Raw genomic sequence first — 25,970 nt, 5'->3', positions numbered from 1 at the left:
CTTTACACCTCATCAAACTCATGTTTGCGTATCAACTGACTATGCAACATAACTACCTCTGACATAAGAAAACATGGACTTGAAAGCAGTTACTTATTTCAAAACAATCCATTTTGTACTTAAAACAGCGTCAAGGGATGCACAGAACTACACCATCCGTATTCTTTATCAACGATTTTACCAAACTCACTCCAGCTAAACGTATCTGAAGTAGAGCTGAAAGATACAACGTCAAAACATGCACACACAAAACTAACATAACTGCATGAAAAGCAGATCGATATCAGCAAGAAATTTCATCAGACAAATCAGTATACTAGAGAGTAACTGAAACAAAAGGTAAGCTTCATAATGTTGAAAGAATCCACTCATTCTTCCAGCCTCAATACAACGAGCTGTGCCTCATAAGTTTGGAAGACGAACCGCTGGGAAATCGAGATCTTGCCAATGAATAACACAAGGTCACTTCGGCCAATCAATAAAATCACTCACAAGAGGATCTGATTTTTTATTATTATACCACGGATGGATCACTACACTGTCTAGCACTTTTCACCTTACTACTTTACACGCTTTTAGTGTTTCATACTATAACGATCGACTTGAAACATTATGATTTATTTTAACCTTAAAATCTTATTTGTTGGTGTTTTATGCTCTATGGCATATGCGGACGCAATGAAAGGGAGATTGGATGATGACTTGATGGTGGAAAAGACGATTTATCAATCATGGGAGCACTCTCAAAATATACTAGAAGATACATATTCTAGTCAGTTTAATAAATGTGAAAGTGGATGTAACTATAAGGCAGATTGGGCTAATCTGATCTGCAATTACATACCAAGACCAGCATATATAAAGATAGCATGTTTTGTGTATATTTTTGCTAATTTGGGGCATTGGATAGCCCGTGTTATTGAAAGATATGCTGAAACAAGGATTGCATGGCGTAGACTTAAAGCTGTAATTAACGCAAACGACCACAGTCCTTATGCAAAAGGAGAAGCAACGCACCTAGAACGGTTACAGTTATCGATACCAAAGGGTTCGATAGAGAACATTAATGTTCAGGAGACAAAAGCAGACGACATAGAGTCACAGATTCAAGTATGATCAGAAGATAATGAAACATACTTTGTAGGGAATTTAGTTCTAAAATACCATTTAACATAGAGCCTAATCATGTAAGGAGTAAAAAGGATCAGGTGGATACCATTATTCTTGAACTTTTAATTTCATCACGTTCTGATCATACGTAAAACACCAGCGAACTGCCTTAAATGTGCATTAGATATGTCGTAGATCCCATGTCCATTGGATATTGTTCGTTGTTGATTGCTACGAAACTTTTAAGCTTGATGAACAACTACCGCTGTATGTTTGGTAACTGTATCTGGACTTTAAGATATTCGGTTTACTTCTGAAGATGGACGTAAAGATACGAAGATGGTGAATTGATGGATCAGCAAAATAAAGGAAGGGTCAAAGTTCGTTCTGATCACCTGCCTAAATCGAGCGAAATGACCGAAGGAACACATGTGCACTTAAAATGAGTATGTGATTACATAGGTTATTTAGCACATCTAATGGTAACCTCTTGATATCAAAATATTTCGTCAGAAACCTAATCTAATTCTGACATCACCTGTCATGAATTTACCCCGCATTCACGCAGTTCGGTATCTTTAAAACCAACGATGAAGAACAACGATGAAAGGTGCGGATATTGTATAAAATTATAATTTAAAGCTTAAACCACTCGCTTAGATCACCAATATTGGGTGAGAGAGAGAAAGAAAGCAAAGGCGTCAAATTTGGATGGAAAGCCCTTGTAATGATAGTAACGACAGCAATTATAATGACAGTAATGATTAACCCTTTCTCACAATTAACGGTAACTCGTAAAAAGTACACCGGTCAAACTGAAAACTATAAATCAAAAGTTGTGTTAGACACACCATGGACGAAGGATGCACACACTGGATGGGATAACTACCCTCGTCCACAACTACACAGGTCAAATTGGCAGAACCTTAACGGCTTATGGGAATATAGCAAAGCAAAGGGAACGAAAGAGCTGTTTTCACCGCCATTTGGTGAGAAATTACCTCGTGAAATTCTCATTCCAAGTTGTATAGAAAGTGGTTTAAGTGGTATAAGTGAATATAGCGAACACAACTGGTTTAGGACACTTTTCAATGTATCACATAACCTCAGAAATGAACAATTTTTACTCAATTTCGACGCAATAGATTATGAAGCGGTTGTATATCTAAATGGCGTCGGTGTTGGTTCACATAGGGGTGGTTATTCAAGGTTTACCGTTGACATCACTCATGCTATCAAAGAATACGACAATGAGCTTATAGTTTTCGTACGTGATCCAACCGATAAATTAGGAGAAAACATACCGCTAGGAAAGCAAAGGAATGTTCACGGACACATGTTCTTCGCGCCATGTAGTGGTATTTGGCAATCAGTTTGGTTAGAATCAGTTCCAAGAAACCATATCAAGAAAGTTGACATATCGGGTGATAAAAAGGGAGTTTTGAGTGGTGTCATTCATACAGAGAAACCTACAAAGTTTGACTTACAATTGAAAGATAATGATACAATAGTGGCCAAAACTTCAGCCAAGTCGAACAAACCATTCCGATTACACGTAAATGGTGTTAAGCTATGGAATATTTCTAATCCTCATCTATACAATATTACAATAAAAACAGAAGATGAGACAGTAGAAAGTTATGTAGGATTCCGTTCAATTGAAGTTGGAATTAAAGATGGTATCAAGAAACCCCTCCTTAATGACGAATTTGTCTTTACTTTCGCGCCACTTGACGAAGGATACTGGCCAGACGGGTTGTATACACCACCTAGTGAAAAAGCAATGCAGTTTGACGTAGATTACCTCAAAGATATTGGATTCAGCGGTATTAGAAAGCACATTAAAGTTGAGCCCGATCTTTTCTACCATTACACAGACAGAGTTGGTATGTTAGTTTGGCAAGATGCTCCAAGTATGATGCACGATCGTACACCAACATCTGCGCAGATTGGTGAATTTGAAAGACAGTTTTTGGAAATCGTCGATAGTCACAAGAATTTCCCGTCAATTGTTACATGGGTGTTATATAACGAAGGATGGGGTCAAATTGATGGCGGAATTGAGAAACAATTACTTGATAAAGTTGTGCAAATTGATTCAACTCGTTTGATTGATGCAGCGAGTGGATGGAAAGACAACGGTTATGGTGATTTCCATGATGTACATCATTACAGTGAACCACTTTGCGGTATTAATGTTGAAACCACATTAGTTACATCACCTGATGGCAAGAGAATAGAAGCCAATATGGAAATGGGTGGAGTTGGACATCTTGCACCACCAGAACATAATTGGCCAGATATGAGAACATACAAAGAAACCTATGAGGTTGCAGGAGATGTACCAACGTGGAATTTCAGAACTCAATTCATACTTGAAGAATTAAGAAGACAAATTGAGTTTACAGGATTATGTACAGGTGCAGTATACACTCAGACTACGGATATTGAGAGTGAAGTAAACGGTTTACTATCATACGACAGAAGATTTTCACGTCCAAATATTGATGAATGGAAAGAAGCTATAAATGGGATATACAAAGCTAGTAATAGTACATATTCGTCACTATAAAAATTACATAAATGATTAGAATTCATTTTGAAGTTTCTCCTCAAGTTCTCTAAGTTGTGCCTCCTCGTCAGCAATTTGAACCTGATATCTTTCCTTTTGTAAGGATAACTTTTGAAGTATGCCTGCGTCCTCTGGACTTAAATTTGACTTGGCGTTGTATGCCAATTCTTGCCTACGTATAGCTTTATGTTTGAGTTGATCTTGACGTATAAGGAGGTTATTCAATGCGGTTTCAGCTCTTGTGGTTAAATTCCGTATTTGTGGTTCAATATCAGCTGCCAATGATGACTTGGCGTTATTGACTTCCGATTCACTAATGAGTATGAAGTGACGATTGAATTCAGAAATTTGTTTAAAACGTGCAACATCTGACAAACCATCACGTAATTGTCTTAATGCTTCGTCTGCCTGATTAGATAATTAGATGATATAAGGAATGTATATTCTTTATCTCACTTCATCTACACAACTGTCAGCTGCTACTTGACAAGAATATAAACTCTGATAAAAAGCCAATGGATTAGCTGTATTGCTCATTCCTTTTTATAAATTGACGCGTTTTAAATGACGCGAACTGTCGTCTACCAATTTTATGACGCGCGGGGGGTGAAGAATAAAAAATGAAAAAATATGAAATTTCCATCTTCTCTCTTGAATTTCTACAATCATGAGTATCTCTTGTGAGGATATCTGATGTAGAAGGTAACCATTCATGCGATACTCAAATAGGCACTTTCGAAGCCTCACTTGTAGCAGCGATGCAATAACTAGCTGAGGTCAAAAAGTAGCCAAAATCAACGCCTTTTCTTTCATAATAATGTTTCTAAGTTTCCCATATAACTAAAGAGACAATAAAGGAATGCGACATTAATTATGTAGTCTATACAATTTTTTCATGAACTATAGCCTTGATGGTTTGGTAAACTTCATCAATTGCTGGTGTGCAATCAACTTGAATACATTTACCTAAAGATTTGTAGTATTCAATGACAGGCATTGAAGTTTGAATGAATGTCTTGAATCTTTTTCTAATTGATTCAATGTTATCATCTTCTCTGCCAGAAGTTTTTGAACGTATAGCTAAACGATCTTCCATTGTTTTCTCTGGACAATCGAGGAAAAGCGCAAATTTTGAGTTACAGACTTGAGCATCGAATGCTTCAGCTTGATCCATCTGACGTGGGAACCCATCAATTAAGAAGCGACTGTTCTTGTTTACATTGATTGACTCATTCATTGCGTTTTCTAACAACTTGAGTGTGACGTATGACGGAACAATTTTACCTTCCTTTATGTAATTTCTAATAAGTTCACCTTCTTTGCTACCTTCCCTTTGTTGTTCTGCTCTAAGCAAGTCACCAGCTGGAGGGATAGCGAATTGAGTGAATAGTTAAGTGAATAAGGTTATACTAACCAGACAAATGACAGAAGTTGAAATCCGCTACTAACTTCTCGCATTGTGTACCCTTACCAGCACCTGGACCGCCTAAAACGAAAATAACTGTAACTTCTTTGTCGTTGAACATCGTCGTACTATCTAACGAACTGAGCGCAGCAGTTGATTGATTATCTAGTCATTGATATGATAAAAATTGAAAATTATATTATATCCATTCATTTGAGGTATATGAACAAGTATCTACATAAGCTATCCAAGAAAGAGCCTAAGCAATCTGATCGGTGGAGGTCGGTATAAATGAGGAACCTTTAATGTCTAGCTATATCTTTGATATTAAAGATTGAAAAACTTTTTTTAATTTAATAGATTTGCTTCATTTGGACCTCATAATTGGCATTTGTCGACGTCACATCCTGTCAGATGATCTTCGAGCAGAAAATGCCGAAAGTGTCTTTTCTTAGCTTACGATCAGAGAAAATAAGATATTGTGAGTAAAAACGTAGGAAATAATACGCGTAATAACAAAGAATAAGAGCGAATGCACGGTTTGCAGGACACAGAAACGCGGGGAAGACAACAATCCAGGAGTATATGGGGTAGCAGCATATTTAGAGAACCCACAAACGAGAGGAAGGGTCTTTCTACTTGTGACGGATATACCAGCAGTAGAAGTAATTCAACAGATACCACGTCCAGCAATACACATTTACCAGGCAAATATTGGAACAAAGGACAGAGAATTCCATAGTACTTAATCCCATACTAGTTCAACAATCGCATTCATTCGTTAGTTATATACCAATGCATTCTCATCTTTTCACTATCAAATTCCACGATTTCAGCAATTTATGCTTACGTTCAGTTGTGACTATTAAACTTTGTCAGGAGATTGTCTCATCGGATTTCTTACCGACTCGTGCTCAAGATCTGCAAGGGCGCATTAAATTAAGTTTCTCTTTTCTATTAAACATGACACACATCATTGATATTTTCGTTGTTTATATTACCTTCTGACACTTTTTTCGAGATTAGCTTAGATTTATGTACACGCCTTACTTTCTGCCTATTCCTTTGTTCAATGATATTCTAGCACTTCTAAGTAACATACCTAACGCTGTTCATGTAATTCACGCCAGTCATTAGTTCACGTTAGGTGATAACGAACAATCTATAATAAATAATAAATACAACAAAATAAAAAACTGTCTTAACCTGCACCTTCCAAGAACTCCTTCTCATACTTCCTTCTCTTCTTATTTTTAGCTTTGTTTATCTTTTGCTTCTCACCGAATTTACTATCATGTAAAGCAAGGTTTGCTACTCGTCTGGCTGTGAATACTTTATTCATATTCTCCAATACCTTATTCTCATTCATTGAATGTTCTTCCATAGTGACACCAGTGTGTTTCTCAATAGCCTCGACCAAATCAACATCACGTTCTGCTACGAAACTAACACTAACACCAATCCTTCCAGCTCTGGCGGTTCTACCAACTCTATGAATGTAATCATTAGGATCTCTGGGTAAATCATAATTAACGACGAGTGCAACTTCAGGTATATCTAAACCTCTACTACCAACATCAGTTGCAACTAAAACGGGTATAACGCCACCTCTAAATAATGATAAACTGTGTAACCTTTCAGCTTGATTGAGATAACTATGTAAAGGTGCGCAACGAACTTTCATCTGTTGTAATTCTGTAGTTAATTGTGCAGCAGTTTGACAACGAGCAGTGAAAATAATTGTAGGTACTGGTTGAAATGCTAAGATTTCTAAATCTTCTTCACTAAGTACTTTCTCCTTCCTTTTCCTCTTCTTTGATTGTTCATCGAATGCACTTTTTGAAACGGGATTTGAGAGATCAGGTGGTGTATGCCTCTGATCTTCGACAATTTCAGGCGGATTAATTAACAAATGATGAAGATATACATCACGAACATGCGAAGGTACGTGAACATATAATTGTTGAAGACTTTCAGGAGTGGAGTGATCATCTTGAAGGAGGTGTACGAAAGGTGGTTGCTTTCCTTCTGCTGGTTTTTTATCCTTGAGTGATATAATGGCAGGCGTTGCCGTTGCTGTGAAAAGTAAAGTTTGTCTTTTAGTTGGTAAATGACTGAAAATTTCTGACAATTCTGGTGCAAATGTCGTACTGAGTAATCTATCTGCTTCATCCAAAACCAAGTATTTAACTTTGTTCAAATTCCATTCTTCACCTTTAGATTTAAGTAAATCTGCGAATCTACCCGGTGTGGCTATAACAACGTGTGGTCTACGCTGTAATTCTATAGCCTGCTCCATCATATCCATACCACCTACTACTACAGGTGCACGCAAGTTCAAATGTCCACCGAGAGCGTGAAATTGATCAGCGATTTGAAATGCCAATTCCCTTATCAATATAGTTAGAAAGGGAAGGGATAAGGAGAATAAGAAAGCTTACCTAGTTGGAGTAAGGATGATAGCGCATATGCCATATGGATCCTTCGTTAAATGTTGTAAAATAGGTAAACCGAATGCTATTGTTTTACCTGAACCAGTTTTTGCGCTAGCTATACAGTCTCTACCATTCATAATCTCTGCCATACAGGACTTCTGAATCTCAGTGGGTGTTGTTATATTCAATGATTTCAAAGCGTTGCAGAGGCTAGGGTGTACACCATAATCAGCGAATGTAGAAGCAGAAGATTTAGTTGGCTCTTTGATTGTAGTATTTTTATTTAATTTCTTATTAACTCTCGATAACAAACCAGTTCTAACGTTTATACCAACTTCTTCTTCCATTGAATAAAGATGGACGTTCTCTTCTAACAGTCAGGATGGTAGGATCACATACGATTGGAAATGTCAGTCGATTAATAAATAAATACTTTTTTACTAATAGCTTCAAATAGACTTCTCTAGCATTCTCACGGGCCTGGCATTCGGTTGATGCAAAAGATAGAGTATTAGGAAGACTAGCAGGAAGGATAGCATTGACGTTGATGGGTAAACACAAACCAATCTATGATCCAGCTGGTGGGTATAGCTAGTTATAGATATATATATTTACTCACCATCCATAGCCGATTGTGGTGACTACGTTGTCGTAAAGAACGCTACGAAAGTATTAACAACCGGTGACAAAGCAAACCAAATAGTCTATAGAAATCATACAACATATCCAGGTGGTTTGAAAGAAATATCTTTTAACCGCTTAAAAGCAACAAAACCTGATGAGATAATCAGAAAAGCTGTTAGTGGGATGTTACCTAAGAACAGCACAAGAAAGCATCTGCTTGATAGATTGTTGATATTCAACGATGAAACCTTACCTGATTCTATCAATGGAAATATCACAAAGGACTATCTCAACGGTGATAAAGTACTCCCACAAGCAGACAAAGGATGGAAAGCTATCGGCGGTAGAAGGGGTCCTGAAGGTGGTCCAAGGTGGCATAAATCTAGCTTTGGTAGAGCTTAAAATTATTTTTTCTCATGCATTCTTCTCTTTTATAGACGATGAGTGATACATCTGATAGCTTATTTGATGATCATGATTGTGAATTTGACGACGTTGATATTAGTTTACTACCAATTGTCTATCAATCACCACCTATCACCATACCAGGTCTTTACATACATCATGAACTAATACCAGAAGATATCCAATCAGAAATTATCTCTAACTTGTCATTCCATCCACCAGATATCACACAACATGTTGCATTCGGTAAACAACCGCGTTATATATCCAAATTAGACCTTTACCTTGAAAATCAACTCAAGGGTGTAATAAATCAGACTGAACATAAAAAACTTTTCCATCAGAATCTTCCAAGACAATCAATCGTTAATGTATACGGCTACGACAGCTCACCTCGTAGTTATTATCTTGCATCACATACAGATCTAGCAAAATTTGGTGAAGGCGTCATAATAGTTAGCTTAGGTACGTCCATAGGTATGAAATTTGAAAGCTCAACGGGCGAGTCTTTTGAAATCTTTCTCAAACCGGGTAGCATTCTATGTATGACCGACGAAGCGAGGTATAACTGGACACACGGTATTGTCCCACGAACAGTCGATAGAGTAGACAAAGTTGGTCTTCTAAAAAGAGGAATAAGGGTTGGTCTTACATTAAGATATTACAACCAAAACATAGATAATAACGACAAATAAATTTATGATATTCGATATACATATACAAAACATTTTTACTGATCCTCTTTTAAGAATAAAATTGAAAAGGAAATTTATAAATTGAGAAATAAAACAAAGTTATCTTTTTGATGCATACTAGCTTATTCTAAGATGAGTGAAAGGAGAGCCATTCTAGCGAATAATCCATATCTCATTTGACGGAAGTATGCGGCGCCTAAAAATATCAGTTAGCATATTGTTTCATTCTAGAAAGAACCAAACTCACGGTTGTCAAAGTCGAGATTTGGATCAATTTCTTGCAATCTTGGTAATGGGTGCAAGACGATAGTTGATGGCTTAGCTTTATCCATTGTGGCGTTGTCTAAGATGTAAGCATCCTTGACAGCCTCAAATTCATGAACTGAGTTAAATCTTTCTTGTTGAACTCTTGTCATGTAAATAACGTCAGATTTTCCAATAACATCATCTAATCTGGCGGTTTCGTGGAATGTAACACCAGATTTTCTGCACTCTGCCTTAATGCTATCTGGCATATTAAGTGATGGTGGTGAAACAAAGTTGAGATGAACGTTGTAAAGGTTGAGGAGTTTGACGAGTGAGTGAACAGTTCTACCATTCTTGAGATCACCAACCATGGTGATAGTAAGTCCATTGACGGTACCAAGTTCTTCACTATCAGGTTTGTCAGTATGTAATTTCCAAAATAAAAACTAAAAGCTTACCGGATAGTGTAGATATCCAAGAATGCTTGAGTTGGGTGTTCACCAGTACCATCACCAGCGTTAATGATTGGTACAGGTGAGAACTTGGAAGCGGTTTGTACTGATCCTGGAACTGGATGTCTCATAACGACACCATCAGCGTAACAACCGAGTGTTCTGATTGTATCAGCTAATGATTCACCCTTGGCAACTGATGATCTGTCAACTGGTATGGTAACAACTGTACCACCACATCTCTTCATAGCAGCGTCGAATGATGCAGATGTTCTTGTTGATGGTTCGAAGAACAAGCTACAAAGGACTCTACCCTTGAGAATATCAGCGCTACCGTATTTCTCAACGTGAGTTCTCAATTCTGAAGCTAATGTGAAGAGAACGTGAAGATCATCTCTTGTGAATTGCTTGACGGATAAGATGTGACGTCTCTTGAATGCTGGGTGTGACTTAAGAGCTGTTAAGTCGCCCTTTCCAGTTGAAAGTGGATCCAATGCACTCATGAAGCTTCTTGGTTGAGTACCATCAACTGGGCTGGAAAGACCATCCTTGTTCTTAGTTGGGGATGGAATACCAGTGATTGATTGTGTTGCAGGTCTAGTTTGTTGCGAGAATGATGTTCTAGCATTTCTTTGCTTTCTAATTGGACCAGCGACTGTTAAATCTCTACCAGTTGATTTGGAAACGTTAACACCTGCTAATCTAACGGTCTTACCGTAGAATACGACTCTGTCAACTTGACCCTTAACTGGTTTGCCATTAAGTGGTGACCAAAGACCTTCACTTGCGCTGAATGAAGAAGCTCTGTCCATTTCAACTTCAACGTAGGTGTTTGGTTGATCAGGCAAATCGAAGATAGCCTTTGGTGCATCGTGGAAACGTGAGATGACATCTTCCAAGGTGAGCTTTTGTTCAGCAACTGCGCTTAACAACAATGAAACACTCTCAGCCATACCGGCGGATGCGTTTGCTCCTTGACCAACAGCGACTGCTAATTCGTGTGGAACTGTACCAACACTGAACATGTCAATCTTGTCCAAGTTGTCCCACAAGGCTTTTTGATCTTTCTTAGTTGGAAGAACAGTGGCTTCTGGGTAGTCTTCTCTTGAGAAGAACAATGAGTAGACTGCAACATCACATGTAACCTTCAAATCTCTACCCTTTGACAAAGCAATCAAGCTGATGTCATCACGGTTGCTGACGTTAGTAACGTGAATTGAACGTCCGTGAAGGGAAGCTAAGAGTAAGATGCTTGCAAGATCAGTTGAGCGAGCATCAGTTACGATTGGTTTACCAGATGGCCATGAACCGAAGTGTGAAGCAATAGTGGCAACCTTGTTAACATTTCCAGAGAGCTTGTTGAATGGAATGTAAAGTGATTGAACATCTTCTTCGAAGGCATCCAAACCATCAACATTGTCTGGAGTTGCACTAACACTAAGAACGTAATCACAACGTGACTTGACAGCATTAGTGTGCATAGCTTGAAGTGATTTGCCGTTTTCAACACCCATTGGAATAACTTGTGCGACAGTGAAACCACCTTCAAGTGCTGCTAATGTTGCCTTCTCAAATGAACCAGAGTTGGCTTCAGCAACCTTGTCAGTGTATGCTTGGACGTTGATCAAACCAGGCAAGGTGAAAGTACGGTGAGAAGTCTTGTAATCGACGCTGTCAACTTCAAGGGATGGCTTACGAACAATGGCTTCAATAAGTAACTTAGCACACTTGACGTTTGTAACAAGTGGAACAGCGTAATCAACAGCCATTCTACGTGATTGGTAACCCTTACTCATGTAACTTGCTGGACGACGGTAACGATTCTTTGATGGCAAGTTGATGTATAAGTCAATCAAGTTGTTAGCCAAGTGTTGAGTAAGTGAGTACTCTGACTTTTGTGAGTCAGTCTCAGTGATGGCTTCAAGGTACTTGACTGGAATACCGTGTTCTTGAATGAAGTCAGCAGTACCAGAGGTTGCGAAGAGATTGTACCCTTGACGGTGAAGGTTTTGAACAGCTGGTAACATTTCCATCTTTTCCTTGTATGAACCAATAGAGAAGAGGATGTTCTTCTTTGGCATGTGCATACCAGTTGCCATCAAAGCCTTAATGTAAGCTTCGTACTTGTCTCTACCGAAACAAGCAACTTCACCAGTTGAAGCCATTTCAACACCAAGGACTGGATCAGCACCAGATAATCTAGAGAAAGAGAATTGTGGTACCTTAACACCAACGTATTTCTCTGGGAGGCTGATCTCTGGATATGGTGTGAAAGTGAAACCAAGCATAGCGTTGGTAGCCAAAGCGATAGCATCAACGTTAGTAACCTTGCTGACGAATGGGAAGGAACGAGCAGCACGTAAGTTACATTCAATGACCTTGACTATACGGGTGATTAGCTAGATGAATCACGTTAAATCTCCACTTACTCTCATTGTTCTTGGCGATGAATTGGATGTTGTATGGACCAGTAACGTTCAATGCTTCACCAATCTTGGCAGTAGCTTCAACAATACGTCTGACAGTCTCTGGAGCCAAATCTTGTGGTGGTAAAACAAGTGTAGCGTCACCAGAGTGAACACCAGCATTTTCAATGTGTTCAGAGATGTAGTGCATAATCATCTTACCATCCTTGGCAATAGCATCCATTTCAATCTCCTTTGCGTCTTCAATGAACTTGGAGATAACAACTGGGTAATCTTGTGAAACTGCAGTTGCTTGAGTAAGGTAGTTCTCCAAGTCATCTGGTGAGCTGACAACGTTCATAGCAGCACCAGATAAGACGTAAGATGGTCTAACCAAGACTGGGAAACCAACGTTTTGACAGAACTTGTAAGCTTCATCGAAGCTAGACAATTCTTTCCATTGTGGTTGATCGACACCAATCTTGTCAAGCATACGTGAGAACTTGTAACGGTTCTCGGCAGTGTCAATCATTTCTGGTGATGTACCATAAATGTGAACATTTTGACGGTAAAGTGGTAAAGCAATGTTGTTTGGAGTTTGACCACCCATAGACAAGATAACACCAGTTGAACGTTCAGCGTCATAGATATCCAAAACGGTTTCAAGGGAGATGTTTTCGAAGTAAAGTCTATCAGCTTCATCGTAATCAGTTGAAACGGTTTCTGGGTTGTAGTTAATCATAACTGTCTTAACGCCTCTAGATCTAAGAGTACGGATGGTAGAAACAGCACACCAATCGAATTCGACAGATGAACCAATTCTGTAAACACCTGAACCTAAGACAATGACACCCTTGTCCTCGAAGTCAATGTCGCTAGCTCCAGCATTGTATGTGGTGTAGAGATAGTTGGTGAAAGCTGGGAACTCAGCGGCGACAGTATCAATTTGCTTGACGTGAGGAACAATACCTGATTCTTGACGAAGACGGCGAACAGCAAGCTCGTTTGATCCCAAGAATTTGGCAAGTTGACGATCTGAGAATCCCATTTGCTTGGATTGACGGAGAAGTTGTGGAGTGACATTTGTGGTGTTGAATTCACTGCTACACGGGTTAATAACGAAAGTTAAGTGACAATCTTAACTCACCTCAAAATCTTCTCTTGTTCAATCAAGTTCTTAAGACGGTTCAAGAACCATCTGTCAATGTTGGACATCTTGTGGATTTGATCGACAGTGTAACCCTTGACGAAAGCATTTGCAATAGCAAAGACACGTCTATCAGTTGGGTTGACCAATTCTTCATCTATTTCAGCCTTTTCCATGACGAATGGGTTAGTACCGAAACCGTAGAAACGGTCATCAATACATCTGATGGCCTTTTGAATAGTTTCCTCAAATGATCTACCAATTGCCATAACCTCACCAACACTCTTCATGGATGAGTTAAGTGCGGTGTTGACCCTGTTGAACTTCTTAAGATCCCATCTTGGAATCTTAACAACACAGTAATCGAGTGATGGTTCGAAGCAAGCTGTGGTTGAGCGAGTGACAGAGTTACGAATTTCGTTCAATGGAATGTTCAAACCAAGCTTTGCGGCAGTGTAAGCGAGAGGGTAACCAGTTGCCTTTGAAGCGAGAGCGGATGAACGTGAGAGACGAGCGTTGACCTCAATAATACAGTATTCTTTTGAGTGTGGGTTAAGAGCGTATTGAATGTTACATTCACCAACAACACCCAAATGTCTGATAACCTTAACTGCAGTTGAACGAAGCATGTTGTAATCAGCATCTGAAAGGGTTTGTGAAGGAGCAACGACGATAGAGTCACCAGTGTGAATACCGAGTGGATCAAAGTTCTCCATGTTACAGACTGTGATACAGTTGTCACGACAATCTCTAACAACTTCGTATTCAATTTCCTTCCAGCCCTTCATACTCTTTTCAATCAAGACTTGTGGACTAGTAGCGAAAGCCTTGTTACAGAGTTGAGTAAGACTCTTCTCGTCATCCGCGAAACCGGATCCTAAACCACCAAGAGTGTAAGCAGCTCTAGCGATGACTGGGTAACCAATGTTCTTGGCAGCTTGGAGAGCTTCATCAAGGGAGTTTGCTGAGGCAGATGGAGCACAGTGTTCACCAATTTCTTCCATAGCTCTGGCGAAGAGTTCACGATCTTCGGTCATTTCAATAGTGTTAACTGGGGTACCTAAGACCTTAACACCGAGGGCCTCAAATTCATCCTTGAGTTTACAACCTACGTTAAGAGCAGTTTGACCACCGAAGGTAACGTAGATACCATCTGGTCTCTCGTGTTTGATGATCTTACGAACGCTATCTGGGTTGACTGGAAGGAAGTAAACCTTATCAGCGAGACCAGATGTTTGAATGGTAGCAATGTTTGGATTGACAAGGACGGTGTAGATACCTTCTTGCTTAAGGGCCTTGATTGCTTGACTACCTGAGTAATCGAATTCACCAGCTTGACCAATAGACAAACCACCAGAACCAAGGACAAGAACCTTCTTTACATCAACGCGAGGGTACTTAGCAGCGTTGTCAGCAAGGGTACCACCTGGCAAAACAATTTGTTTCTTGACACCAGTCTTAGCGAAGTCTACAACAGAGTTGATGAAAACGTCGAACAAGAACTCAGTGTCGCGTGGACCAGGGGTAGATTCAGGGTGGAATTGAACAGAGAAAACAGGCTTGTCTTCAAGGTAGGTACCTTCGTTAGATCCATCGTTTGCGTTAACGAAAAGTTCCTTAACACCTTCTGGGAGTGTGTCTGCGTCGACAGCATATCCGTGATTTTGTGATGTGATGTAACATCTTCCTGATTGCATATCCGTGCAAGGGATGTTAGCACCACGGTTACCGTACTTCATTTTCTTGGTCTTTGCGCCGACAGCCAAGGAAAGAAGTTGGTGACCTAAACAAATACCGAAGATAGGTGTCTTAGTTTGGTCGACGGCCGTTCTAAGCTTTTCGATAACTGGAGTGACAGTAGCTGGATCGCCTGGACCATTGGAGACGAACAATCCATCATATGGTTCGCTTTCGTTCAAGAAATCGTAGTCCCATGGAACGAGTTTGACTTCAACGCCACGGTTGTTGAAGCAACGGATTTGGTTATATTTGATACCAACGTCTACTGTGAGGATTCTAACATTACGGTCTTCCTTTGGATGCTTAAGAGGAGTAGCGGTTGGTTTGAAGATGAGAGGGGTTGGTAAGGAAACCTGAGCGACGAGATTTGTGTTGCCGTACTCAGTGAAAGGAATAACTTGGAAATCCTCCTTCCAGCTGTCATTTACGACTGCTGAGCCCATAGAAGCTGTAGAAACTGATCTAGATAAGCTAGCAGCTGGCTGGCTGAGCAAAGGTCTGCCGCTTCTGTCACCATTCTTTCTAGCAAGAATACGACCAAGCATGACACCCTTTTCTCTGATCTTTTTCGTGAGGTTTCTGGTGTCAACACCGAATACAGCAGGAATACCCTGTTCTTGTAACCAAGTACCCAAGCTAGAGTTAGCAAGGAAGTGAGAGTAATCTGGTGCGTAAGTAGAGACAACCAAACCAGCGACGTGAATTTTTGCTGATTCGAATTCCTCCGGCAAATTCAATGGATTCGTTTCGGCAGGGCGTGCAGGCACACCATAGTTACCGACGAGTGGGTAGGTGAGTACGAGGATTTGACCAGCGTAGGAAGGATCAGTAAGTGATTCTGGGTAGCCGACCATACCTTCACTAGGTAAGAGAAAGGAAGTCTATAGTAAAGAATACGCACCAGTTTGGAAAACGCACTCTCCGGAGATGCTCTTTCCTTTGGCACCGAATGAGTATCCGAAGTTTACGCTACCGTCTTCTAATTCTAAGGCAGTATCGTAGTCGGATTCTACGCCAGCTGGCTGGGCTGTGGCTGGGTAGAGTATACCGTTGTTATTTCTTACAGTAGACTGCTTAGCGAGTGCATGCGCAGCTGGTGGCTGAGATGGCGCCAATTCAAGTGGGTTAGATGGTGGTGAAGGTGCTCCAGACATTTCTACCAATTATTAGCAATAATTGGTTGTAGAACGTCTTACAAACTTAATAATACAGCAAAAGACCTTATGTATCTGAGGTCTGCTTCGTGGCAGAGGAAAAAGAAGCAGCATCGCGGAATTCCTCAATTCGCTCGCCCACAAAAAATCTTCCGAAAAAAAATAATTCATTAATTTAGCCAATTATTTTAATTTAGCTATTCGTATACGTTATTCTATTCATTTTAGTCAAATTTTTCTTCTTTTTCGCTCCATTTTTTGCTGTCCCGGCTAACTTTTATGGGTGATTCCGGCGAAAAGTTATATCCTAAAGTAGTAAGAATCTTCTTCTTAGCTCATTAAAGAGCTTCTTCCTTTCTAATATAGCAGGCGGTATTTCGCCGTCTGCGCTTCCCATCAATACACCTTTGTTCTCTGTTGCTCGACGAAGAAGGTATGGTAGTGCATACTCAAGTTTTGCAAAAGGAAGGTATCTGAATACCATCGGTGGACCATCGGTGAAGCTCCTAGAGAGTTCACTTGAGAGCTTATCTGCCATACCTGTAACTTTTATCAGCTGTTTGTTAAGAGAAGATCGAGATGCATACCATATAATTGACCGAAGGCAATGCGTTCTCTAATTGGTGGTATAGGGTCAACTTTGTTGTCAGACGTGCGACTTGCAAGTTTGTGTTTCTCAAGAAGGTCCAACACTTTGAATGCGCTATTGCAGTTATGAGAAGCGAACAGAACACCAAGGGTGTTTCCGTTAGCAGAGGCAAGTTCCTCAACTAGATGCTCAGCAACATTATCGAAGCATCTGTCAGTCTCTTCCTTAGATCCCCAAACTGGGGATGGTCCAACACCCTTAAGCTTAGCCCATCGGGAGTTTTCGTGATCGACATAGGCACCACGTACAACTTTCAATCCAATGGTGTATCCTTTCTCTTGAGCACGTTTAATAGATGCCTTTACGAAATCCTCTGAACGTCTTAAGGAACATTGAATGGTGTTGTAGACAACAGGTTGGACAGTCTGTGAGACATTTCCTTTTCTATCATAATTGAACTCTTCGGCTAAGAGTGTAAACATTACGTCGATAGCTGGTTGGAACTTTGCGTATTCTGCATCAATGAGAATTTTCACACCATTGTCATAAGCGCATCCACAAATATTTCTCATTCTATCATATAAACCAGCTAATTGTTTGAGATCTTCTTTTGAGATGTTAGAAAGTTTAGCTTTGCCTAACATCAACTGCATGTCAGAATCTGACACTGATTCGACGGGCATTTGAGCAGGTAAAGTGTTATTCCATCCATGAAGTTCGTTAAGTGCAAGCGTTGCTCTTTCAAGTACGTATGGATCAGGAATCAATCCGGATGGTTTCACAGCTACGAAAGTTTGACCGGCTCTCTTATCGTGGTTGTCTCGGAGCTGTTTCTCGTAGGTGCCACATGCTTGAACACCTTCAGAAATAATCCTCAAACTATCCTCAGCAGCTGCTAACATGGCATCCTGTGAATGTGAAGGACTAATATCCGAGGCTTCCGCGGAGTAATTTAATATAACACCTTGTGTGTGCTGTCTGAGAGCATCGATAACCTTAGTGTACTCTTGAGAAGATTCACCGCCTGTGAATTGCGCAAAGAACGTACGCTTTACTACGAATTTTGTGATTTGCCAGATACCGGGTAGATGTGACGCATAGTTGATAAGATCAGGTGCAGCGTCGATAAGGGTAGGAGATGAGCATGCGAGGTAGACGACCCAGCTACGTACAAGTTGTGTAGTAGGCAGATCTTGCAAATCTCTATCGGATAAGCTGCTATTGTTATTATATGTATATCTTTGCTGTAAATATAGGCCAGATAGTGTGGCTGCTGTAATAAATCTTCTAGTAGGCGTTCTAAACATCACTGTCGTTAATTGAGAAAATAAAATGACATGCTAGTTCGCTAGTATTATCTCAACCCCTCGTCTTGATCGCCTCTGAAACGAAGTCGATACCGCAATAGGCGAGATGTCGACAGCGAGATTAGCAGAAATTGCTAGAGACCCAACGAAAGCTAGAGAGTTAGCTGGTAAACTAGCACGCTTAGCAGAGAGACGTAAAGTAGAGCATGCGAGAAAGCAAGAAGAAATACGCCAGAGAGATCAGGATAACAGCGAAGCTGGTACAGCTATAGAACAAACGCGTAAATTGATACAAGAACGTAAAAGTGAATTGCTTCAGGCGCGTATATTGCTATTCTATTACACCGTTAACGTCTATTTAGTTAGAAACCGAGCTGTATGATCAGTACAGAAAGATACCACCACTTGAAGTAGAAGAAGGCGATGACGACGAGACTATTAAAGCAAAACGCGTAGGACTATTATCTAACATTTCGAATATCACTCTTATCGGTATATACAGTTCGATAGAATAAAACTGCTGGAAGATCTGGAACAGTCAGCATTATACAGTGATAGTTGTGGGTCTATTATCATCTATTAAACTATCCTCACTCTTTCCAGCCGATGAATCGGATTACGAGGAGGAAGATAGCGATGCTGAAGAAAATTTCATAGAAACTGAACTCAGATTTGAAGGAGAATTGCTAGACAACATAGAACAATACAAGAAACTCATTCCGAGGCTAGATGCTGACCTGGACCAAGCTAGAGCTGAACTGCGTAGAGAAAAACAATTACGAGAGGAATCTAGTGATATGGCTGCTGGCGTGAAAGCCCGTGCTGATGAAGTCATAAGCAAAGCAGGCGGTTTATCACCTGCAAAGCTCCTCAGGTGGGTAGTCTCAACTTAAAGGAGCTATTTCTGATCATTTATCTCAGAGATATGGCAGATAATCTAATGAATATAGAAAATGACAATAAAGATCTAAGAAAGGAGATAAACAGGATACTTGAAGGTTACTATGATGATATGGATGAGGATGACCATAATGAGGCTGTCGAGGTGTGCATTATTATGTCATAAAACCATCCACTGAAGAAACAATAGGACATAAGAAGATACTTCAAACCAGAGAAAAATGCAGACCAGACTGAGGCGGAACGTCGTCATCAGTTTCATTCATTGATAAATGTAGGTGGTAACGTGAGAGTGAGAACTTAATGAACACAACCTAGGAACTTAAAAATGCAGCATTAGAAACACCAGCAGATCCATATATACTCGCCACAAGCCATACCAGAAGTATAGCCTTAATGCTGTTGAGATCAGGTATAGCAAGCGAGCATCCTAATGATGCCCGGAAATTACGCTTGACAGAGTTCCGTGAGTTGTTAACAATATAAGCGAGATATTCTAAATTACTTCATAGACAAATCATTTGAAGAATCATCATCAGAAAGTGACAGTGAAGACGAAAATGAGAGTGATGGAAATAATAATGAAGAACGTTCTAGCTTGACAAACGGGTCAGCTAATAGAAGTAGTTCAACATAAAGTTATATTAAATACCCCAATTTTGCTTGTAAATTAATGAAACGCATAATCGAACCCCTTAAAAGTTTTCCTGGGTTAGTCTTGATCGAGAAAATGGGGGGCTTAGAGGTCACGTTGTCTGAGCGTAAAAACAAGCCAGTTTAGGTACTTTAAAATTGATTTTTCCTGTATAATTGTCTCACTATTTGTCTTTACATTCGAATCTTAGATGTACATTCGCCACGGCGAGTAGGTAGTACCTTGAACTTAAACTCTAAAGCAAGTGCTTACTCATACTGAGTAATGTCAGCTACTAATATGATCGCATACCCTTAAGTAGCTACAACCAAGAAGAAAAATATAGTGCAACCATATACACGAAGCACATGCAAGAATTGTAAATATAAATAGACTATTTAAGCTAATAATGTCTAATCAAACATAGATACCCACTCTCTACATTACTAGCATCGCCGTTTAACTCTTCACGATTGGAGAGCTCGGTGGGGCTTTTCGATAACAATCTCGCATCGGAATACCTACTCTGTAGGGAATACGATGGGAACATCCAAGCACAACCGAGGACGCCACCGCAAGCAAATATCAAAAAGGATAAAAAGCCACGACTTGCGGTAGCTTGTTTGTTCTGCAGGAAGCGCAAAATCAAATGCGACGGTCAGACAAGTTGTATACATTGTCATAAACGTGGTATAGATTGCGTATACCCTGAGATACCACGTAAGAAACGCTCAAACAAGCAACTTCAGCAGGCAGAAGATGAAAATGAGATGTACAACTCTAACTGCTCTGGAAGCAAGTTTGGTAGCAAATCTGCGATTATAGCAGAGCAATACAAAGTCAAATACTTCTAATAAACTAAGTAATCGGATATTTACGAACATAACGACAATAAATTATAAATTTTGATCTTTTTGTATATCAGATGACGTCAAGGATATCTTCTTACTCCCAAACTAGTTAAGAACAATAATGTCAGACGTAGCTGAACTTAGTAGCGTAGATTATTTCGCTTATTCTGTAGCCACCTGGAGTACAGTTACAGCAGTAGGTTTGTTGGGCTTTCCAAGGCTTATAACGACGTTGTTGTTACCATACGAGAAGCACAGTACTGGAGAGCTACTCCCAAAGACTGAATTGAACGGATTCGAGAGGTTCTTGACGATACAATCTAGTATTGCATTGTTAGCAGCAGCCTTTCTATTGCTCCAACTAACTGGATCATTATCTTCCACACCAATACGTCAGCCATCGCCATACAGACTTCCTAGTGTCACATTTGCGTAGGTAGCCCATTTACAACTGGACTAAGCTGATGAACCTAATAGAACGACAGCCCTTGTATTCTCAAGCGTATTAGCATTCTACGCTGACAGTGAGACCATTGGATTGGTAGGAAAAGTACACTGCATCCCAGCAGCTGCATTGAGTGTATGGGGAATTTCAATTGTATGTCTATTGTCTATGTCGTAATACGAAAGAAGAATGCTAACATAGACGCAGATGATATTTGGTGAGGATTTCTCAAAGAAACGCTCAAACTTTCCATTCAAAAATACACACGCTAAAAAGAAGAAATAAGAAATATGAATTTTTTGTACTTCACTTCTTATAATCAAACGATGTCATTCGAACAAACAGAAATTGATGCTGCAACTTATAGACGCCTTAGACCGCGTGAATATTTGAATAGATTTTTAGAGAATGATTTGAGAATGGATGGTAGACGACTAGATGAGTTCAGAAGTACGTCAATAAACCAAGGTAAGTGATAGCATTTTTTGAGACTTTTATTAAGAGAATGAAGGTTCAATTGATACTGCAAATGGTAGTGCTGTCGTGAGGTTAGGAAACACAACAATGATTGCAGGTGTTAAACTCAAAACTGCCCTACCAGATCCTAATCGTGAAGCTGGATATGTAGTACCAAATATTGATTTAAACCCGATATCCAATAGTAAATACAAGCCAGGTCCACCTTCAGAAGAAGCACAAGTCTTGAGTAGTAGGATAAATGATGTTCTTCTCTCTTCAGGTGTTTTGAATCAGAAAGATCTGACTATTGAGCAAGGGAAAGCTGTCTGGGTGGTTTATATTGACGTTGTTTGCATAAACTTTGATGGCAATGCTTTCGACGCTGCCTTGATAGCAATAGTAGCCGCACTTAGAAATACCCGTCTACCTGTCACAAGATACGACTTCGATAATGATCGGGTGTTAGCCAATCCAGAAGAAAGTACATCAGTCCCATTAACTAAAACGATAATACCGACATCGTTCGGTTTATTCGATGGCAAATTAGTCACAGATTTGAATGACTTTGAGCAATCGTTAGCACACTCTCGATTGACTGTCGTAATAAATGAAGATGGCACTCTAGCTCATATGTCTAGTCAAGGTAGAAATATGGCCGATAACTTAGATGATTCACTCGATCTAACCCAGAGGGCTATCAAGATAGCACGAGAACGTTATGATGCAATAGCAAAACTAATAATTTAAAACAATAATGTACAATTCTTTCATGCAGCTGCACTTCAGCCTATTCAAACTGCTGCTTGAAGTGTTTGTGTGCCATTTGCAATCCCCGCATTAGCGTCTTTGTGTTCCTTTAAGAGTAACTTTAGATTTCCTCTCTTTTCATCCAGCCATTCCCCGTTATTAACGCAAAGTACCTTCATTTTTGGATGATAAGTGAGATTTGGAAGTAACTTTGGCGTAATTAAGAAATATTGACTTGAATAATCTCGACAAGTTACTTGAACCATTTGATTATGTACTAGTCTTTCAGCTCTACTATCCATACCCTGATTTATCTCATCAACAAGACTGAATGGTGATTTTGATAATTCAGTAAGTGACATCAAATATAGAATAGTTGAAAGTGATCTCTCTCCTCCACTTTGTCTTTGGTGAGTAAGTAATTCGAGGTTCTCAGTTTCACGAAATTTAACGTAAATTTCGATAGCCCATTGAGCATAATCTGTTGCATGTCTGAATAGCTTTACTTCCCCTGCACAACCGAATCTCTCGAAAGCCTTACTAAATCTCTCACTAACTGCCATTATGAGTTTGAGAAGGGTTGGTTCCCATTTAGACTGTTATGTGTGTTAGATGATGGCCTTATTAAAAAAAAAAAACTCACCCTTATACGATCAATTGATGCTTTTAGATTATCAAATTGTATTTGTTTCTTTTTGATTTTCTGCGTTTGTTCCTCGATGACCTTCTTACGGTGTTCAAACATCTCAATAATACTTGCAGAAACGTTGGAGTTCATCTCAAGATTAGTCTTTTCAACTGCTAAAGCATCTTCCAACTCTTCAAGACTCTGCTCATCTCCAGTTTGACTTACTCTTTCTCTAAATTTCACAAAGTCATTGCGTAATTCTTCGCTAGCTTGTGCTAATTCATTCTGAGCTATCTTGAGGTACCTAGTTGATTCTGCTTTGACACTCTTATAGTGTTCATCAGCCTGACTCAATTCCCTAGATGCTTCACTGAGAGTTATGTTATATCCATTCAAGTAACCATTGAGGCTACGTCTGTTCGCATCATATTGTACTTCTTCAAGTACTAATAACTCGGATTTCTCGATTAGCTGAGTTAGTTCCTTGACTAACTCCGTGTAAGTTTCTACCTCATCAATTCTTTGTTTTGTTATTTTGCATATCAATGTTTTATATTTCTGCTTTTCAGCAGCTGAACTTGGCATATTTTCCAATTTCTGGAGATTCTTTTTGGTACTATGTAATGTAGCTTGAGCTTTAAAGTATTCTTGACGTTTTCTCTGTATTTCAGATTTCTGCTCGTCGAGTCTCTGGATTTCTCCTTTGTAGGTTCTCTCTTGAACATGTAAATCCTTTTCCTTTGGAATTAGCTCTTCAATCTTCTGATCTTGCTCACTAGCTCTCCTTTTATACTCCTCAATACGAGCCTCAAGTTCCTGTCTCTCTTCAATATCTGCATTTGTATCGTTGAACACCCTTGATGGTCTCACAAAGGTTGTAGTAGTAGATGCTGCTTGTTTACCATACCTCGACCAGTTGTAACTGTGTGATTCGGTTCCAATGAGGTATCTCCTCAACTCTCTTTTTTTGAATGCACTAGACTCTTCAATAGCTTTCAAGTTTACTTGGTCTGCTGTTTTTGCAACTGGTATCTTGTGTAAAAAGCAACTCTTTTTGAGATAATTGATTATAAATTCTGGAGCATCAATAAAGTCTATGGCAAAACCATCAAATCCTAATTGTCTGATTTCCTCTCTAGTCATGAGTGGTTCTGTATCTCTAGAGCTAAACACAGGTTGAACGATGTTTACTCTAAACTTATATTTATCAATGATTTGTTTAGTTGCAATGTCGTAATCTTCTTGATTTTGACATAAGATGGTTTTCATAACGTTGTAATTTATGAGAGATTCGATAGCTGCTGCGTATGATTGATCTTTGACTTTAACTTCTAAGAAAGCTGGATCGTATACTTTTTCTTGAAATTTATCCTTATTCTTGTTGATAATTTCAACCGTTCTAGCAGTGGTCTCATCGAAGCTTCTAAATTTCTCATATCGTCTTTGCCTAACGTTATCCATTGAAAGTAAAATCCTTTCATATCTTGATTGCTCATGATATATTTCTTGCTTCTCGGAAGCCACTTCACGTCTGATGTCCTGATATTTCTTTCCAAACTCGTGTAGTTCACTAATTGACTGTCTGATAGTACGGATTTGATCTTCAAACTCTCTAAGACCTTCTTCATTTGGTGGATCAGCAATTGTACTCTCCAATGCGGCTATATTTTGCTTAGCACTGTCTATACTCTCAAGTCGCCTTTGATCTGCTCTTTCTGCATCTTCAATTTTAGATGTTGCATCTTCAGTGTGCTTTACAAATTGCTCTAATTGCTTTCCAACCTCTTTCATTTCTTGCCTCTTCCTTTGGATATCTTCTTCGTTATCTTTGCGTTTATCTTCCGATTCTTTGATGAGCTTTTCAAAATCAGATATCTTCTGCTTTAATGGAAGATTTTCTCTCTCAATTTTGATTACATTCTCATTAAGGCGTTTGCGATTTGCCTTAGCTTGGTCATATTGTGTCTTTGATTGTGAGTAGCGAGAAAATGGTATCATAAGATTCAGAAGATCAATCTGAAAAAACGTAAGTATGGTATAATCTACAAAAAGTATGCCCACCTTCTTCTCTATAGATTTTCGTGCTCTGTAACGTTCAATCTCACGTTCTTGAGATTTATTCATCTCTTCAAGATCATTACGGTCTTTGATCATACTATTAAGATCATTCTCTGCTTCATTGAGAGTTTTTCCACTTTCTATGAGCTTTTTATGCCATTCTGTAAGGTTTCCAATACCTGTACCTTCTGCGACTTTCTGTGTTTCAAGTAATAGAGTTGAAGGAGACATCTGAGCGAATTGTGATACTTTATCTTGTGGTAAGAATGAGCAGAGATTCCCAATCTGTATACCATAACTACTGACGATTTCTTTGATTACTTCAAGCCTTGAAGGTTCACCATCTACTTCATATTTTGACTGCTTATCTGTTGAATTTATACTTCTCTTAATAACGTGATTGTGATGACGATTTTTTGCTTTAAGATGGATTTCAATGTAACCTTGCGTTTTGTCTTGTTTGACAAATGCATTAACATCACTTGATCTACCAAGAATCTAGGGGTTGTTAGAACAGACTTAGGTAGAAGTATAATTCCCCACTTTTGGTCCTGCACCTAAACCTAATGCTATACCGCAAACTATGGTAGATTTACCCGTACCATTTGGACCTATAATCATATTGAGATATGGACCTGGACAGAAATCAACATGGTCGTATGTTAAGAAATTGTGCAATACGACTCTAGTGATAGAACCAGGTATGAAATTGTCAGCATCTCTTTGACGTTCTTGAGGCTGGAGTGCCTCTGCGACGTATTCCTGATCCATAATAGTTGGTTTAACATCAGCATCGTCGCTTTCATCCTCGTCGTTCTCAGCTAGCTCGTTGTCGTCGTCATTTGTGCCTTCATCCCTCTGTGATAGTGAGGTTGTACCAATGTCTTCGTCATCAGATACCTGACGTGTAGTTTTATTAGTTGGAGGGCTGTCATCTTCATCAGTTGATGGCGCCCGCCTTT

General features: G+C 39.4%; 12 protein-coding genes across 12 annotated transcripts; 6 read left to right on the top strand and 6 right to left on the bottom strand.

Annotated features, from left to right (window-relative positions):
- Positions 1-1,294: 1,294 nt before the first annotated feature.
- On the top strand, positions 1,295-3,682 carry WALSEDRAFT_36513 (hypothetical protein; the record flags this gene model as incomplete). The annotated part of the gene is made up of 2 exons (XM_006957138.1): positions 1,295-1,720; positions 1,771-3,682. Exons 1-2 carry the CDS (start codon positions 1,701-1,703, stop codon positions 3,680-3,682), a joined length of 1,932 nt encoding a protein of 643 aa, XP_006957200.1. The 5' UTR covers positions 1,295-1,700.
- A 15-nt stretch (positions 3,683-3,697) lies between these two features.
- On the bottom strand, positions 3,698-4,219 carry WALSEDRAFT_63168 (hypothetical protein; the record flags this gene model as incomplete). The annotated part of the gene is made up of 2 exons (XM_006957137.1): positions 3,698-4,090; positions 4,139-4,219. The coding sequence occupies 2 exons, from the start codon at positions 4,217-4,219 to the stop codon at positions 3,698-3,700; spliced, it is 474 nt and encodes a 157-aa protein (XP_006957199.1).
- A 314-nt stretch (positions 4,220-4,533) lies between these two features.
- On the bottom strand, positions 4,534-5,216 carry WALSEDRAFT_31767 (substrate specificity and assembly of catalytic center derived from Two structures of ligated uridylate kinase). Its single transcript, XM_006957136.1, has 2 exons — positions 5,097-5,216; positions 4,534-5,044 (listed from the first exon to the last, which is right to left on the bottom strand). The coding sequence occupies exons 1-2, from the start codon at positions 5,206-5,208 to the stop codon at positions 4,563-4,565; spliced, it is 594 nt and encodes a 197-aa protein (XP_006957198.1). The 5' UTR covers positions 5,209-5,216; the 3' UTR covers positions 4,534-4,562.
- A 1,014-nt stretch (positions 5,217-6,230) lies between these two features.
- Positions 6,231-7,878, bottom strand: WALSEDRAFT_44125 (DEAD-domain-containing protein). The gene is made up of 2 exons (XM_006957135.1): positions 7,529-7,878; positions 6,231-7,477 (listed from the first exon to the last, which is right to left on the bottom strand). The coding sequence occupies exons 1-2, from the start codon at positions 7,867-7,869 to the stop codon at positions 6,289-6,291; spliced, it is 1,530 nt and encodes a 509-aa protein (XP_006957197.1). The 5' UTR covers positions 7,870-7,878; the 3' UTR covers positions 6,231-6,288.
- A 24-nt stretch (positions 7,879-7,902) lies between these two features.
- WALSEDRAFT_36506 (ribosomal protein L13) lies at positions 7,903-8,586 on the top strand (the record flags this gene model as incomplete). Its single annotated transcript, XM_006957134.1, has 3 exons — positions 7,903-7,931; positions 7,980-8,103; positions 8,151-8,586. Coding segments are annotated over 3 exons (551 nt in total), but the record flags the coding sequence as incomplete, so codon positions are not given.
- Positions 8,587-9,274, top strand: WALSEDRAFT_67995 (hypothetical protein; the record flags this gene model as incomplete). Its single annotated transcript, XM_006957133.1, has 1 exon — positions 8,587-9,274. The coding sequence occupies one exon, from the start codon at positions 8,587-8,589 to the stop codon at positions 9,244-9,246; it is 660 nt and encodes a 219-aa protein (XP_006957195.1). The 3' UTR covers positions 9,247-9,274.
- Positions 8,749-16,525, bottom strand: WALSEDRAFT_31765 (carbamoyl-phosphate synth). The gene is made up of 6 exons (XM_006957132.1): positions 16,138-16,525; positions 13,497-16,092; positions 12,374-13,449; positions 9,951-12,327; positions 9,494-9,900; positions 8,749-9,442 (listed from the first exon to the last, which is right to left on the bottom strand). Exons 1-6 carry the CDS (start codon positions 16,388-16,390, stop codon positions 9,369-9,371), a joined length of 6,783 nt encoding a protein of 2,260 aa, XP_006957194.1. The 5' UTR covers positions 16,391-16,525; the 3' UTR covers positions 8,749-9,368.
- A 63-nt stretch (positions 16,526-16,588) lies between these two features.
- On the bottom strand, positions 16,589-18,223 carry WALSEDRAFT_56740 (FAD-linked oxidoreductase). Its single transcript, XM_006957131.1, has 3 exons — positions 18,061-18,223; positions 16,978-18,028; positions 16,589-16,930 (listed from the first exon to the last, which is right to left on the bottom strand). Exons 1-3 carry the CDS (start codon positions 18,076-18,078, stop codon positions 16,698-16,700), a joined length of 1,302 nt encoding a protein of 433 aa, XP_006957193.1. The 5' UTR covers positions 18,079-18,223; the 3' UTR covers positions 16,589-16,697.
- A 232-nt stretch (positions 18,224-18,455) lies between these two features.
- WALSEDRAFT_56739 (hypothetical protein) lies at positions 18,456-19,904 on the top strand. The gene is made up of 8 exons (XM_006957130.1): positions 18,456-18,605; positions 18,649-18,738; positions 18,789-18,846; positions 18,890-19,160; positions 19,208-19,331; positions 19,377-19,472; positions 19,505-19,652; positions 19,699-19,904. Exons 4-8 carry the CDS (start codon positions 19,084-19,086, stop codon positions 19,821-19,823), a joined length of 570 nt encoding a protein of 189 aa, XP_006957192.1. The 5' UTR covers positions 18,456-18,605; positions 18,649-18,738; positions 18,789-18,846; positions 18,890-19,083; the 3' UTR covers positions 19,824-19,904.
- A 253-nt stretch (positions 19,905-20,157) lies between these two features.
- On the top strand, positions 20,158-20,746 carry WALSEDRAFT_31764 (hypothetical protein). Its single transcript, XM_006957129.1, has 2 exons — positions 20,158-20,199; positions 20,248-20,746. The coding sequence occupies exons 1-2, from the start codon at positions 20,189-20,191 to the stop codon at positions 20,672-20,674; spliced, it is 438 nt and encodes a 145-aa protein (XP_006957191.1). The 5' UTR covers positions 20,158-20,188; the 3' UTR covers positions 20,675-20,746.
- A 46-nt stretch (positions 20,747-20,792) lies between these two features.
- WALSEDRAFT_27800 (ribosomal protein S5 domain 2-like protein) lies at positions 20,793-22,322 on the top strand (the record flags this gene model as incomplete). Its single annotated transcript, XM_006957128.1, has 5 exons — positions 20,793-21,103; positions 21,149-21,269; positions 21,324-21,333; positions 21,462-21,584; positions 21,619-22,322. The coding sequence occupies 5 exons, from the start codon at positions 20,793-20,795 to the stop codon at positions 22,320-22,322; spliced, it is 1,269 nt and encodes a 422-aa protein (XP_006957190.1).
- Positions 22,323-22,366: 44 nt separating this feature from the next.
- WALSEDRAFT_36497 (P-loop containing nucleoside triphosphate hydrolase protein) lies at positions 22,367-25,947 on the bottom strand (the record flags this gene model as incomplete). The annotated part of the gene is made up of 4 exons (XM_006957127.1): positions 25,552-25,947; positions 25,012-25,506; positions 22,966-24,966; positions 22,367-22,918 (listed from the first exon to the last, which is right to left on the bottom strand). Exons 1-4 carry the CDS (start codon positions 25,777-25,779, stop codon positions 22,367-22,369), a joined length of 3,276 nt encoding a protein of 1,091 aa, XP_006957189.1. The 5' UTR covers positions 25,780-25,947.
- Positions 25,948-25,970: the final 23 nt, after the last annotated feature.

This window comes from Wallemia mellicola (genome assembly GCF_000263375.1).
Source record: "Wallemia mellicola CBS 633.66 unplaced genomic scaffold WALSEscaffold_5, whole genome shotgun sequence".
NCBI lineage: Eukaryota > Fungi > Basidiomycota > Wallemiomycetes > Wallemiales > Wallemiaceae > Wallemia > Wallemia mellicola.
Note: the sequence above shows the minus strand (reverse complement) of the source record. Positions and strands in the feature narration are given on the sequence as shown.